Here is a 13,944-nt window from a genome sequence, read left to right on the forward strand (position 1 = left end):
TGTTGTCGCATAAGCAAATAGCTTTTCAGCTTCAGTTTATCTCCACCTGTGTGAGGTACAACAGGAGATTTTTTTGTGGGTTTGTGTTTATGTGTTTGGAGTTCCTGATGGAGTTTGTGGGACATGTTTGTTCATGTGTTCAGGTAAATATATTTAAAAAAACCTAACATTTTGATTCAAATTTGGATCCGTTTTGAAGCCGTTATGGACTACTTTTTCCAGTAGAGCCTAGACAAAATTCTTCTGAGTCCTTACTGTAAACTATTCGGTACAGCTCCACTTCTAATGTGTGCCACTGAGCCCTGGAGACCTACATTTCCCTTTCATGATTAACTACTTTAATGGACTTGTCAGAATGATAAAGTGATTACACGCCAAACATTAAATAAGAACAAGTGGCACACTAAGAATGGGATATGGCATTTAAAGCATCACATGATGCAGCTCAACAAGACCTAGAACAAGAGTTTATACTGTCAATATAGTGTTCCCTTAGAGTCAACAAGGTTTCGCAATATCGTTCATTACAGAGTCCTACTTATCATGCGCGGCTGGAGCATGGATTTTTTTTTAAGATAAAAAAATCCCCAGTAAATAACTTCAGCTCAAACCCAGTGGAATTGGCGGATTATGAATATAAGCCCACTCACCTTTAGTTTCTTCACATTAACACAAGGGTCATTGGAGAAACTCTCCGTATCAGCGATCTGAATATCTGCCTTCTCCAGCTCACTGGTTAGGTCGTTCCGCACCTTCAAATGCAACAGAAAAAAGAATCTTGTTTAGCATATGAAGCATGCCAAACCAAAAACATCCAGTGTTCATTTCAAATAAATTGCTGTCACACACTTGAAATGATGAAACTGCCACTCCCTGATAAAGATGAAGGTAGACGCTGGCTTCATCTAATCCACTGTATGGTGCTTAAAAACACTGCAAATATTCATGGATGATACATACATCATGAATAAAAAGAACAATAATTTCCCAATTTTAGAGGAACATTTATTCACCAGTGTTGTATTAAGAACAACACTAAGTGCACCACGAAGGATTCCTCTTATCCCAGCACGACGCTCCCAAGTGGCACACTCATAGTAGAAAGCTGCATTTACTTTCAATTACAGGAGACAAGACTGGAAGGACACATGCATGAATAGACTGTGCTGAGCCAATATGGAGCTCTAATGCTGAGTGCATCACTCTCATGGCCATAATGATATGCAATTGAATGGTTAGTTTGATCTTAACTGGGCTCCTTAGAAACATGGGTTGATGCATGTGCTGCAGCTGCATCTTTGCTTTGATGTATCGATTGAGGGAGAAGATGGGAAATGGGATCAGAGTGGTGGAGGTACCCACCCCACTGTGATGGCGGAGATTGAGGTGGTCAATCTCACTCTCCCTCCCTGTCTCGCTTGTTCTTGCCCTTCCTCTCCTCTCCACCATTCGTCCTTTGAGCAACAACGTTACAAGACATTTTCATAGCAGAAGATTGGACTTGTCATAGTCGGAGAACCACCGGCAAAGCTAATAACATTACCCATGACCCCATTCCATTAGACCCACTTGAATGCCGTCGACCTCACACACAATAGTCGGATTCTAGCCCAGGATGGTAAGAAGTGGAATGCAGCCATTATTATTATCAGTTGCAGGACGGTTCAAAGGTTCACGGTTGACCCCCTCTGATTTCTTTCTGGCGAAATGACTCCTCGACTCCTGCCAAGTGGGTTCGCCAGCCCCTCGTGAGCACGGAACAATATGACTTGGCACAATGGTGTGTGAGCTCAAACATGCATGGTAGAACTTGTTGACATGACAAGATATATCAGCTTGAGTTGGGGCAATCTGTGTTTGACCGATATCTCTTCATAAATATACATGAATAACCTTTTTAAGTATCGGGCCGGGGGCTAGTGGATGAGTCTGATTCAGCCGGATGTTCCTTTGTCAATGCACAGAACGACGTGACTCCTTGTCAGTCTGATTTAAGGCAGAATCATGTAATGAGTACTTCAGAACTAAGTTAGATTGTACTGACTTATTGGCATGGAGGATGATGTGACAAAATCAGTTAACCTCTAACAGTACAAGCCCATCACATCTGTAACACAAGCGTGACAAGTTGGGACTGCAACTCCTTCAAAGGACGGACTGTCCTCACACTCTGTGTCCACACTGTCTTGTCTGCAATGAACACGCCATCGTTCTCTATGAGCAACTTTCCCAGACTGTGGGTATCGCTGAAACAACTTGGACACGCAGTTGATGCTGCTGGATATTTAACCTAAGATATTCTGGACCATACTCATGTCTGCCAGCTCTTCCCTTCACTCAGCAGCTCATCCAGAATGCAGAACCAAGATTGGTCATCTACCTTCCTCATGACAACTTATCCTCTGGCACTTGCCTTCTCGGCTACAAAGGCCAGGCCTGTATTCCCGGTGTGTCCGGTCCTCTTACCATCAGCCAGTCGGCTTGCTGCTTCCTCACCGAGAAGTGAGCAAATCCACTGTTTGCAACCCAAATTCCCAAATGGCATAATTAGTTCCCCATTGATATTCAGCTAGCAGGACGACCGCCGCAGATTCAAGACACCTTTACAAGACTTCACCACAACAACTACAAGACTAATAATGGACCTGGGAGGAGGAAATTTACCACAAGAACTGATGTCTGGCCACGAAGGCCAAGCATCTAGCATGTATATCAGACCTGGGCAAAGTGCGGTCTAATATTTTGAATTTATTTTTAAAGTGCCTTCACATCTTATTTGGATGCTTTTTGCATACTTCTTTCATGAGTTACTTTTATGCAAATATATGCAAAATGTGTGTTTTTTTTTTTTTTTTTTTTTACAATATTTCGATATTTAACAATATTTCTAAATATATTTTTGTTTCTATATTTTTTTCCATCAATTTTAGTTCCTTTGTCTCCTTTCTTTTGTATTTCCTCACAACAGTCAGAGAGAATATGGCTGTTAAGGAAATTGAATTCACCCCTGTGATCGGTGGATGGCTGGAACTTAGCTGCTTTTCTTGGATGACAGTGAAATGACAGTTGATCAAAGCAGAGAAAACCTTCCATAATTCCTTGTATCAGACACAATTTAACTTCAACAAAGTCTCCACTGTAGCCATACCTCCTATCACATGTCTAGTTTTGTATTTGTTTATAGTTCAACTGCTGAAAGTTAAAATAAAGTTAAAAAAATAAACATAACTACTATTTACCCACTTAACTCAATTGTAAAAGTAACATTTATGTAACACGGAGGTCTAATTCTTAGCAACCTCAACTTATTTCCCTCATGTCCAAAAGCTCGAGCTATCATCACCTGCCACTCGCCCACTTGCCCAAAGGGAGCTTTAAATCACTCTGTACATCACTCACTGCTGTTCAACATTTCCTCCAATGTTCTGTTCACTGAGCTGAAACAACAGAGAGGCCTGCGCGGATCAATACAACCTGCTTTCACTCTTGTGGAACAACTGACTTGGTGGTCTGGACAAGGCACATTGTTCTTTTGTGGCAAGCCCTGATTCTAAAAGGTTTGGCTGCTGCAATGCATTTTGGGCTCTGGCTTGAGCTGAGAAAAAAAAAAGATGGTAGCTGTTTAGCGTTCCAGGTAGAGTGTTGAATCCAGCACAAAGGTGAAGGGGATAACAAGTAACAAACAGAGGTCTAGGAGGATATAGATGAAAGTAAGAAAATCCATCGTGCTCTTCTAGGATTCACAACCACCACTACACAGAAGCAATTCACCTCCAAAAAGGCAGCTAGTGTCAAAAGAGGATTGTGTTGGTTGTATTCCCTTTTTCTCTGCGGTATAGACGGACATGTTCGGCTCTGAGTGTATTAGCCAGTACAGGCAGATGGATTGAAGCTTGGTAGTGGGGAGAAAGTGAGCGGCTTTCCTGAATAACAAAAGCACCCTCCATTATCAGGGGTGACCGTGCAATCCTTGGGCCCAAATACTGGTGATCATACTCATACGCACATGAATAAACACACACAGAAAAAAAAAAGCAGTTACATCACGACCACCTGTCAAACAAGTTCTTATTTACAGCCAACTGTTGTGCTTGTTGTGTACCTTGAGAGGAAGGGAAAGCAGTGAACCAGTGACTCAGTCTTAGGTGGCCGATGCTCAGTGAAGCACTTGGGATTAAAGGATGACCTGTGAGTAAGAAAAGGCGACTCAAATCATAGAGACGCCCACAGCTCACGACAGCTTGTTGCATACGAGGCCAGGACAAATTGACCCTTGTGCACTGCAGAACAAAAACAAACCTATGATTCAAGGAATCGATTTATCAACCCAGACCATTGCCTTTTCTGATGTCTGTTCTACACTCTGTAATAGGTTACACACCAGACCAGTGTTCGGCGGGGGCACCTGCTTATTGGCCATATTCCAAAAATATCAACATGAGTAGTCAGTGCAGTGATGCCACATGCAACACTTATACGTTAGTGTATCACAGCAGGCAGATAATTGCGAGCTCCCTGGTGCAGAAGTGAGTGGTTTTGATGATTAAGATGGTACCAGTAAAACGCTGCCAGGCAAATAGGCTGCAGTGGCGTAACCTCGAATCATTAACGTTTCATTTCCTTCCGCAGTCCCAGTGCAAAGCACGGACCAGTCACCGCACGAAAGCGTTTTAGACATGAAACTCAATACTAGTGCCCTCTAGTGGCCGTTACGCATGGCTCGGTTCTTTGCTCCTTGTAGTTCACAATGTTGACGGATAGATTTATTGATGAGGGCAAACAGTGACTGTGATGTTCAGTGAGTTCGCTGGAGCACGAAGCAAGGGAAGGAAACGCTCATAATTCAGTCAGAGAAAGTTATATTTACATATTCTGACCACAGTACAGTGGTACCTCGGTTCTCGACCACAATCCATTCCTGAAGGCCGTTCTAGAAGCGATTTGTGGGAAATCTGAATCGATTTTTCCCATTACAATGAATGGAAAAACCAATAATGCGTTCCAAGCCTTAAAATAGTCTTTTGTAGGAGTGAATGTAGAGTGTCTGCTGCAGGTGCGCTGCTCCTCTATGTGTGTGGCCGCTGCATGTGGGAGGGGTTGCCGAGTGAGTGACGTCTCTCCAGAAGTGAAGAGGTGCCCGGTGCGTGTCCAGCTCTGAATGTGCGCTTCTGTGCAGTTTGGCTGTGACAAAGTCATAAACCAAGTCACGCTCTGTCCCAGACTCGCCTCATCCCTGTCCCAGCTCCAGCCAATAACAGGACATCAAACCCTGGAGTGGAGGTGTGGAGAGCGAGCGCCTCCCCTGTGACACTCTGTGTCTGCTCAGTAGGTACATGTGTTTGGTAATGTTTGAACCTGTAATCGCAACCACCCCAACGAGTTACATTGCGACCAGTCAGCTTTCAGCGCTTCAGCCTTGCAGTCACAGTAGTGTGCCCTATATACCAAGTGACATCCATATAGAAGTAGTGATGAGTGGTCCGGCCATCTCCTCCCCTAGTGCCATACCAGAACTTCCCACCGTGTACTGTCACACAGGAAGGAAAAAGCTGTACTCCAATGACGCACCTACCTACCAGTCAACATGAACACTGACATTGGCATCTAGAGTGGAGGCAAAGGTGACTTGAAGATAGCCGCTATTTGACACCTTGAAAGTGACTGGTTGGTTGCTAAAAATTGCTTTGAATAATTTCATTAACATGATGGAGCAGCTAGCATTAGCTTCTTTCCACTCGCCATTTCCTGTTCTCCATTCACTCTGTGTTCAAAAATTCTATCCGACTTCTTCCAGTCACAACTTTCTGCCAATAACCTTCCTGTGACATCGACTGCCTGCCTGCCCTGTTGCCTGAACCGTGTCATCTACCTTGTCTTTTGGAAACCTCTAGTGTTGGACGGATATTTTAGTGCGGTTGACCCCTTTGCTCGTGGCCTGAACTTTGCTTCCCGCCTTTACCCACTCTTCTTTCTTTGCCTATTGGGACAGACTCCCTGTTGCTGCCCTCTGCTTGAAGATTGAAGAGATTATCCATTCACCAGTGAGTGCTGCATCTTGGTTCCCTCCGTCTGGCCTCTCAAGTCTTGCCTGACTCCTCTTCCACAGCAAAAAGAATAAGTCATCCTGAGATGAATTTAGAGCTTCTGCCCCTGTTATGTATTACAGCGCAGCAGACAATGGCTCACAATAGAGTTTTTAGATTTACGAGCAGGCGGTCAAAAGACAGATGTGTACGCCGCGAAAAAAAAAAAAAAAATTCTTCCGCTACATTTGTCGCGAGACATAGAGTAATTAAGCACTTGAGCTCAGAGGGATCTGGGCAGAGGACGAATTCCTAATCCTGCTCGGTCAGATGACAAAACTCAACCACGATGGATGACAGTGTGTCCCTGGGTGAGCTCTGTTTGTCTGGCAATTATGTTGATTACAATGTGTGTTTATTTTTGTGTACCTGTGTGTGCCGACACCTTCACCAGCAAACACTGGTTCACTCACTCTTGCGCCTCAGATGAAGTAGGAAGCCTGTGAGTGTGCGTGTGTTTTACATGGTTTCTACAATTAAAGATGAGCTGGATAAGTTTTACAGGTTACACTCCTGTTTGAGTCAGGTTGTGTGTGCATGTGTGTGTTGGTGAGGCTGAGCAGAGAAGAGTAAAAAACCATGTCACTGGGCAAGAGATCAGGGGGCACATACCCAGCTTGTCTCATGGCACAATAGACAGACAGACGGACAATATAATTTTCAGAATTGACAACAGGATATTTCGTCAATGAAATAATCCTGAGAGGAAAATGTAGAATTCATTCAAGGACTAGTACTGTTGTCGTATTTGTTGTAATAGCAGTCGAAGTACAGTAGAGATATTGATGTATTAGCATAAGAAGTGAGTAGTCGTAGAACCGTAGCAGGAGCTAGCTGTCTTGGGAGAAGCGGCAGCAGTAACTGGAAAAGTGAGTCAGAAAAGTAGGAGTCGTGAACTAAGAGAGCTTCTTGCGTCATTCTATTGCTGAGGTAAATTGAGGATAGTAACTTAGCTTGATTCTTGCAGTGCTCACTTTAGACCTGCAGGATGGTTAGTGCACTTTTGTGCGTCGTTTTGGCTAACAGCATCTGCTAAGTGACCTGAAATGTAACGTTATAGACGACCTCTGAGTAAACCTCCCTTCTACGTGAAGCACAAGCTTTGATTCTAATTATTTTTGTTTTGTTGATTTTCAAGTGGAATCAATGAATGTTGAAAACACTCTCTTTGTTAAGGTGGTAAAAACAGTGATCATGAACCCACGCATCATGTTTTATTTCCAGCAATAATTCCAAACCTTTTTTCAAGAGATCCCAAACAGCTTTTACTGCTTCACGTCTCATAAAACATTACACATTTTTTTACGATGCCTAGGAATCCTGCACGCTCTGAACTTGACAGAGGATTGTGCAAATAATGACTTGTGGAAGTGATGGTTGCATATTTGTAAATCAGGATTAGAGGCCAATCTTGTGGCAGGTTGATTGAATCGGGCCGTCCGTTTTGCTGCCGTCCTAAGCCCCGAGCTGCTTTCAGGAGGGGAGCGATAAAGGGATTTGGGCTCACTGAGATTTGCAGTGAGACTTCTTATACGCCCACCATTCCTACACACACACACACACACACACGTGCCGTCTTTTTCTAAACTTACCGTGCAGAGTTCCTAGGCAACGCCTCAACATTTCTTAACTGGTGAGAGGCGAAGGGAAGAGTGATGTGACAGCACTCTGCAATTTTAACTTTAGAATTCTCAACGACTATCATGTATAAAATAAACAAGTAAATAAATAATATAGTTTTTTAATATTCCTAATTCAGATCTTGTCCAGACGGTGCAAACCAGAGCTGGAACTTCACTGTGTTTATTTTGATTAATTAATTACAGACAAAAAACAAGTTAACTGATGCAAGTGAAACAGATTAATCACACTTTCTATGCTCATTTTCTTATTTTCCTGTTGTCTAGTCATTAATTTCAATGTTTTTTTTTTTTATTGAACATCACAAGTGCCAGCAAACTAAACTAACGAACAGAAAATATTTTATTATAATGTCATTGGTGCCGTAACAAATAAATTGAATGAATTGAATTGAACTGAATTAATTAATTGAAAACTAAAAATAATAAAGGGGACTTCATCATAGTATTTATAAATTTAAAGATAATTCCTCAACATACAATAAAAAGTTACTTGAAAAATGGCGACAAAATGGACAAAGTATGACCATAAAAGTGCATGTTTATAAATGGAAAAAAGAATATAATTTAATATAATCTAGTCTGAACATGATGATGACCTAAAACTGGTAAAAAGGTTTCTCAGAAACAGAATCAGAATCAAATTTATTGGAATAAAGTGCAGACATAAAATAAAATAAGGCTGTTCATGAATTCAACAGTCTGACGGCACAGGGGAAGAAGCTGTTCCTGTGACAGGAGGTTCTGGTCTGGATCGACCATAGCCTCCTGCCAGAGGGAAGAGGTCCATGACCAGGGTGAGAAGGGTCGGCTCTGATCCAACCTGCACGTCTCCATGTCCTGGAGATGTGCAGGTGGGTCAAACATGATAAGTAGTAGGTCGAGCAACTTTCAACAATGAGGGACGAGAGCGAACCATCCGTGTTTCGCAGCTTTGCAGGATTATTTTACCTGGCAAGTTTGCCTCAAATGGGTGTTGAAACTCACTGCAAATGTCCACGGTTTTCAAACGTAAACAAACGGCAAGCAATGACACCAACACTATCACAACAGCAGAGAGAAGCTATTACAACAGAGCAGGTGTCAATACTCTCCAGTAGAAAACGGGGTAAGTCCCACAGTCTGCCCAAACGCGTTTTAGGTTTTGCACTTCTGACCTTCTTCTGACCAGGGTCATCATTGTTGTCAGTCCTTCACTTAAATGAACCTGCTCTGCTTCCTCAAAAACCGTTGACAAACCCCTCATTATTTGCTTATTTTGCTGCTACTTCCACCGCTTCAGTGCACCCAGTGTTTGCAACCTATGGTGACGTCACAAGATGGCGGCATGTTTGACCCACAAATGAGAACTTTGTTAGAATAACAATATATTTTATGGTAGAATATATAAACAATTACTGATTTTTTTGTATATAAAGAATGAAAAAAAAAACTGTATTTCTTATTTAAATTGTGAGAAAATAGAAACAGAAATGCTGAGAAACGTCTTCTTCTTTTGACTTAACAAAGTGCCGTGATCAGATTGAAATTGTTTGAGTCAGATCCCGACTTTGCTTACAAAAGCAGCAAGTAAATCAAACACATCAAAGCGAGTTGTGTGTGCGTGGGTGGGAAAGTATTCTCTCAGTCAACGAGCGGAGAATAGACGCGGCGAGTATTTCAATGACGCCACCCACTCAAAAGATATTGGCACAAGCTCAATGAAAATTGCATCTATCAAGTCGAAGCTCTGATGGTTCCCCCGATCTTACTCTATGCAACTCATTCAGGAGGCAATCTGTTTGTTTCACAGAGGTAATTAAGGTAATAGACCTGAACTTTTATGCATATATTTATGCGATTATGCATAAATATGCAGTATGACATCATCATATATAGTCTACAAAGTTGGTTCTTTTGGATTACAATGCTAAGTAAGTGTAAAGTCTGACTTCAGAGTCAGTGCAGTGTTGCACTAAGCGAGAACTATATTCGTGAGTCAGCTCCCGAGATGCCGACCAGTTGCTTGGGTTTTGGATGACGTAATGGTGAGCCTGTTGTCTCCAAATAACCTGGAGTCATGAGAAATGAGGGAAGCTCCTTGAGACAATAGGCAGCCATCGGTGTTGTCTGCACTGCAGCGATCATTCTGCTCCTGTGCATGAACCTTTTGGCCTGAAAGTTGTGAAGCTGACCGCAATACCAATAGCTTTCCAACGTAAACCAAAAGGGACTGTAAACCAAAATTTGTAGTAGAGAAGCAGTCGTGTCAAAAGCCACCCAGAAAAAACTACCTATTTATCGACACACATCATGTATTTTTAACTGCTCATTTTGATCTTTATTTTTACATGACCATGCACTGTTATGGAGCAGACCAAAGTCCATCACCAACGTTGGTGTCAGACCTTTCGTCCTCTCATAAGTGTGAGATATCGATTCTAGAACAACATCTGCTACTGTACCTCAAACACTGCAGACAAATCGATCAAATTCTATATATATTGATATTGCTAGCGACGTCCTCTGCTCCCAAGCACTCAGATGTGCTTGTTTACAAGTTGGTACCTCCGGCTACGTCACAAGATGGAGGTGGTGTTTGACTTTTTTTTTCTACTCACAGAATGAAAACTGTATTTCTTATTTCTAATAATGTCTTGGTTGATCCAATGCCAGTGACCCCTGAACCCAACAACATGGTAAATTGTTTAGTTGTCGTTTTTTGGCAAAACATGGACCATTTTAATGCAGACAGCAAAAACTATCTTGATTTTAGTTTACCTCAACTAAATAAAGTTCATACAACTTGACTCGACAGAGTGAAAGCAAATCAATTATGCGAAACCCATTCTGTTTCCCTCACGCAACATTCTGAAATGATATTTTACATGTCACATTGGTGACGCTACCGTTGCCATGACAGCAGGGATTGTGCACTGCGGAGTGTAGAGGCACACGCACTCATGAACACACACACACACATATCTGAGCTGTAATCACATAATTTGTCCTCTGACTCAGACCCGCTGATTCTCTCTCAAACACACCAACATGGAGGCTGTAGAAGAAACTATTTGGGCTCAGTGTTCCACGGGAAAGCAGTCAGTATTTAATGGTTATACACAGCAACTGATGTGTCCAGGAAAGAGAGCACCTCCACCCCCTCACCAAACATCTCCAGAGTCTGACCTTTGTCTCCAAAGCTCTTGGACAAACACTAGCATGCATCGTGTTTGTGTTTGCATGTCCGTTAAATAAAAGAATGGAAGGACAAGAGCTATGGATGCAGTTTTTCTTCAGTAATTTCCCCTGCTGTTATGCTGTGCAACTCTTTTCCAACTGCACCTGTTCTGCGTTCTCCCAGTTTCCATTTTAATTATTATGATTGTGCAATCATCCTCATTTTCTCTGCGGGAAGTAATGAGTCTGTCTGGTCAGACAGACTCATTACTTCATCATCCCTGTAGCAGGGGATGGTGATGAACATTTAAAGCTGTGTTTACTCAAACATCACTATCAGTTCAATGCATAAATAAGGAACAAACTCTCCAATCATCATCTTTACTGACTGACTATGGAATTAGAAACACACATCCAACCAGTTTAATGGAGCATCATGATGGAAACCTTGGGCATAGACGCGAGCAGCCTTGCCATTACTTTCATATGAGCTTGCAGGATGTCTATTGCCTCACAAAACCACAAACTGGAAATAAAAAGTAGAGGCAGACGCACACACTTGTACATCACAGGGGGCACACAAACAACCGCTCATGCATATGGACTATTTAGAGTCGGGCTGGGTTATTATTATTATTAAAAATGTAATTCATGATCAATTGAACCTTCTACCTTGGACTTGGTTAATGCACAATTATCCCAAGCACATCACAGTTTATTCCCTCAATGTTTACGTTATGAAGAGTATTAATTACTGTAAACCGAAATGGCAGTTTGGCAGCAGTTTGAAGCTCTGTATGGTGTGTGGTGGAGTGTGGTGCGGACTGTAAACCTAGAGTTTCCAAAAGAAAGATTTGAGCCCGCCCCAAAGCAGCAGCACAAACCACTACACTGCAAATTATTAACAACATAAAAAAAATTGAAAAACTTAGATTAACAAGTGTTTGATAACTGACCTTGTTTCAACCCTGAGTTCCTTATTTCTGGTGTTCAACTTTTCACAAAAGCTTTAATTAAGTACAACCTTGTCTTTTTTTGGTTTGTAATAGACAGTGAATCATAATATGTATTAATAACTGGTAGGCTACTTTGCATCGCTGCCCCTGTCTCATCAACAATAAAGCTAGTGTTGAGATTTAGCAACAAACCCAAGTTGCCCAGATACATCTCATTCCAGTTCTGGCCACACTTCATGACAACATGAACACTACACGAATAATAATGTGTGTTAACAACAGATGTTGGTGTGTTCTCAAGTTTGTCAGCGATGGCACCCTGAATAGGTTAGTGAACATTTGGTGGTTCCATGTTGCTGTGAAACTGACCTCAGAGAACCTCTGGACGTCCTGCGTGAGCGTCCCGACGCGACTCCAGTTGTAGTAGTTCAGGAACTTCACCACAGCAGGGTTGACTGCATTGTCGGACGGGACGGTGCGGAAGAAGTTGGGGTATTTCTTCTTGTCTGCCAGCACTGGGGTTGTTGCTGCAAAGGACAGCTGGAATGACAGGAAGAAGGAAACAGGTCAGCTTTTGTTTAACCAAAAGGCAAGTAATGGGAAACTGCCTGCAGAAAGTAAGCTCCTGTGAAGATGATAGAAGATAAAATTTAGAAAATACAGTAAACCAAAATGCAAAATTCAGCTTTAAAGATGAGGTAGATCCAGTGCTTGTTGAGTTGAAGCGCTCCCTGCTGACTTCGAATAACTAGAATAAATATTTCCAAATGCAAAGTGCTTAACGTCACACCATGATTTACTAGACTGTTTATCAATGGCTGCCTGACAGAGCGCATGTAAACACAGAAAATACACATGGAATGCTTGAGCATGACTTCACTTGAAAGTAAAGTAAAAGTAAAAATAAACCGTAGATTCATTTCACTACACTCAGTACAACCCTTAATCCAATCCGAGATGACAGTACCATCAGTTCACCAAAAGGTACCGCAGAACAAGTGCATGTCAAACTGAGACCAAAGACCAAACGGCGCCTTGTGTCAGTCTTTGCACATCTCTGTTATTGCTCCAAGCTGTGAAACTATAAGCTCTGATCAAAGCACTGCCATGACAACAGAGCGATGTGGAGATGTAAATCCACCTTTCGACTTGTAGATCTCACTCGATTCCACACGGTTCAACCTTAATTTGACACAAACAAAAGTGCCTTTGACAACAGAAGGATTACAACCACCAATAGAGTAAGATGAAGGACTTTTTTATGACAACTAAAGCTCAATCCAAAATCGACACCAGACTAGAGAAGGCTTCAAAGGGCCTCGCCATGCATTGCTTTCATCTCCATTTAAGCAAAGCCTGTTTGCACCCGCCACATGGGCAGATGGATCTGAGAGACTTTTAAAAAGTGATTATACCAATCCCTCCATTATTAAAATAAGAAATTTGAAGTCAAAAAGAAGCCAAAACCTGTTTTGTCTTGTCACAACAGACAAGTGAAATTATTTAAATCTGATATAAGTGGATTTAATATATAATACTTCTTTATGTTCATATACTTTTTACTTATAATTTGTGGATTTATACAGGTACATTTTGGGTGTTATCATCTCTGTCTCTCAATATACTGTAAAGCCATGTAACTGTCATACAAATTAATACACGTCAAGCTTATTATAGTGCTGGATCTCATAAGGCAGGTGTCCTCAAACTTTACGCTAACTAATGCAATTTATTTCTTTATTTTTCTGTCAAAGCCTTGAAGCTACAGTATATGTACATGACTTTGTGCACTGCAGCAACAACACTTAGTTCTGACTTTGTCTCACCTTGGCTCGGTCTTGTCTGAGGAGGTCTCGACTACACTACACAAACACTTTTATGACTACGAAAAAAAAGGTGGGTGTTTGGGGTCCCCCCTTTGAAAGTCTGTGCGCCCCACAGTTTGAGAAACGCTGCCATAGAGGGCTGCTTATAGAAGCCCTGTTGCAGCTCTCTCATTTATTATACATGAACCCAAAACAACTTTGTCTTTTTGGATTCATTACGGAGAGAATAAATTACTGCCGCATAATAATTTCTTGTTTGTTGAGCATACTGATATTTTAA

General features: G+C 41.8%; 1 protein-coding gene across 1 annotated transcript in view; it reads right to left on the reverse strand.

Annotated features, from left to right (window-relative positions):
* gabbr2 (gamma-aminobutyric acid (GABA) B receptor, 2) overlaps positions 1-13,944 on the reverse strand; it is a 171,517-nt gene that overhangs the window by 69,337 nt on the left and 88,236 nt on the right. Inside the window, exons 3-4 of the mRNA XM_053864134.1 lie at positions 12,208-12,378; positions 651-752 (exon numbers count right to left, since the gene is read on the reverse strand). Coding sequence (XP_053720109.1) covers positions 651-752; positions 12,208-12,378 — 273 coding nt within the window. The remainder of the gene's footprint in view (positions 1-650; positions 753-12,207; positions 12,379-13,944) is intronic.

Source organism: Synchiropus splendidus, chromosome 4, assembly GCF_027744825.2.
Source record: "Synchiropus splendidus isolate RoL2022-P1 chromosome 4, RoL_Sspl_1.0, whole genome shotgun sequence".
NCBI lineage: Eukaryota > Metazoa > Chordata > Actinopteri > Syngnathiformes > Callionymidae > Synchiropus > Synchiropus splendidus.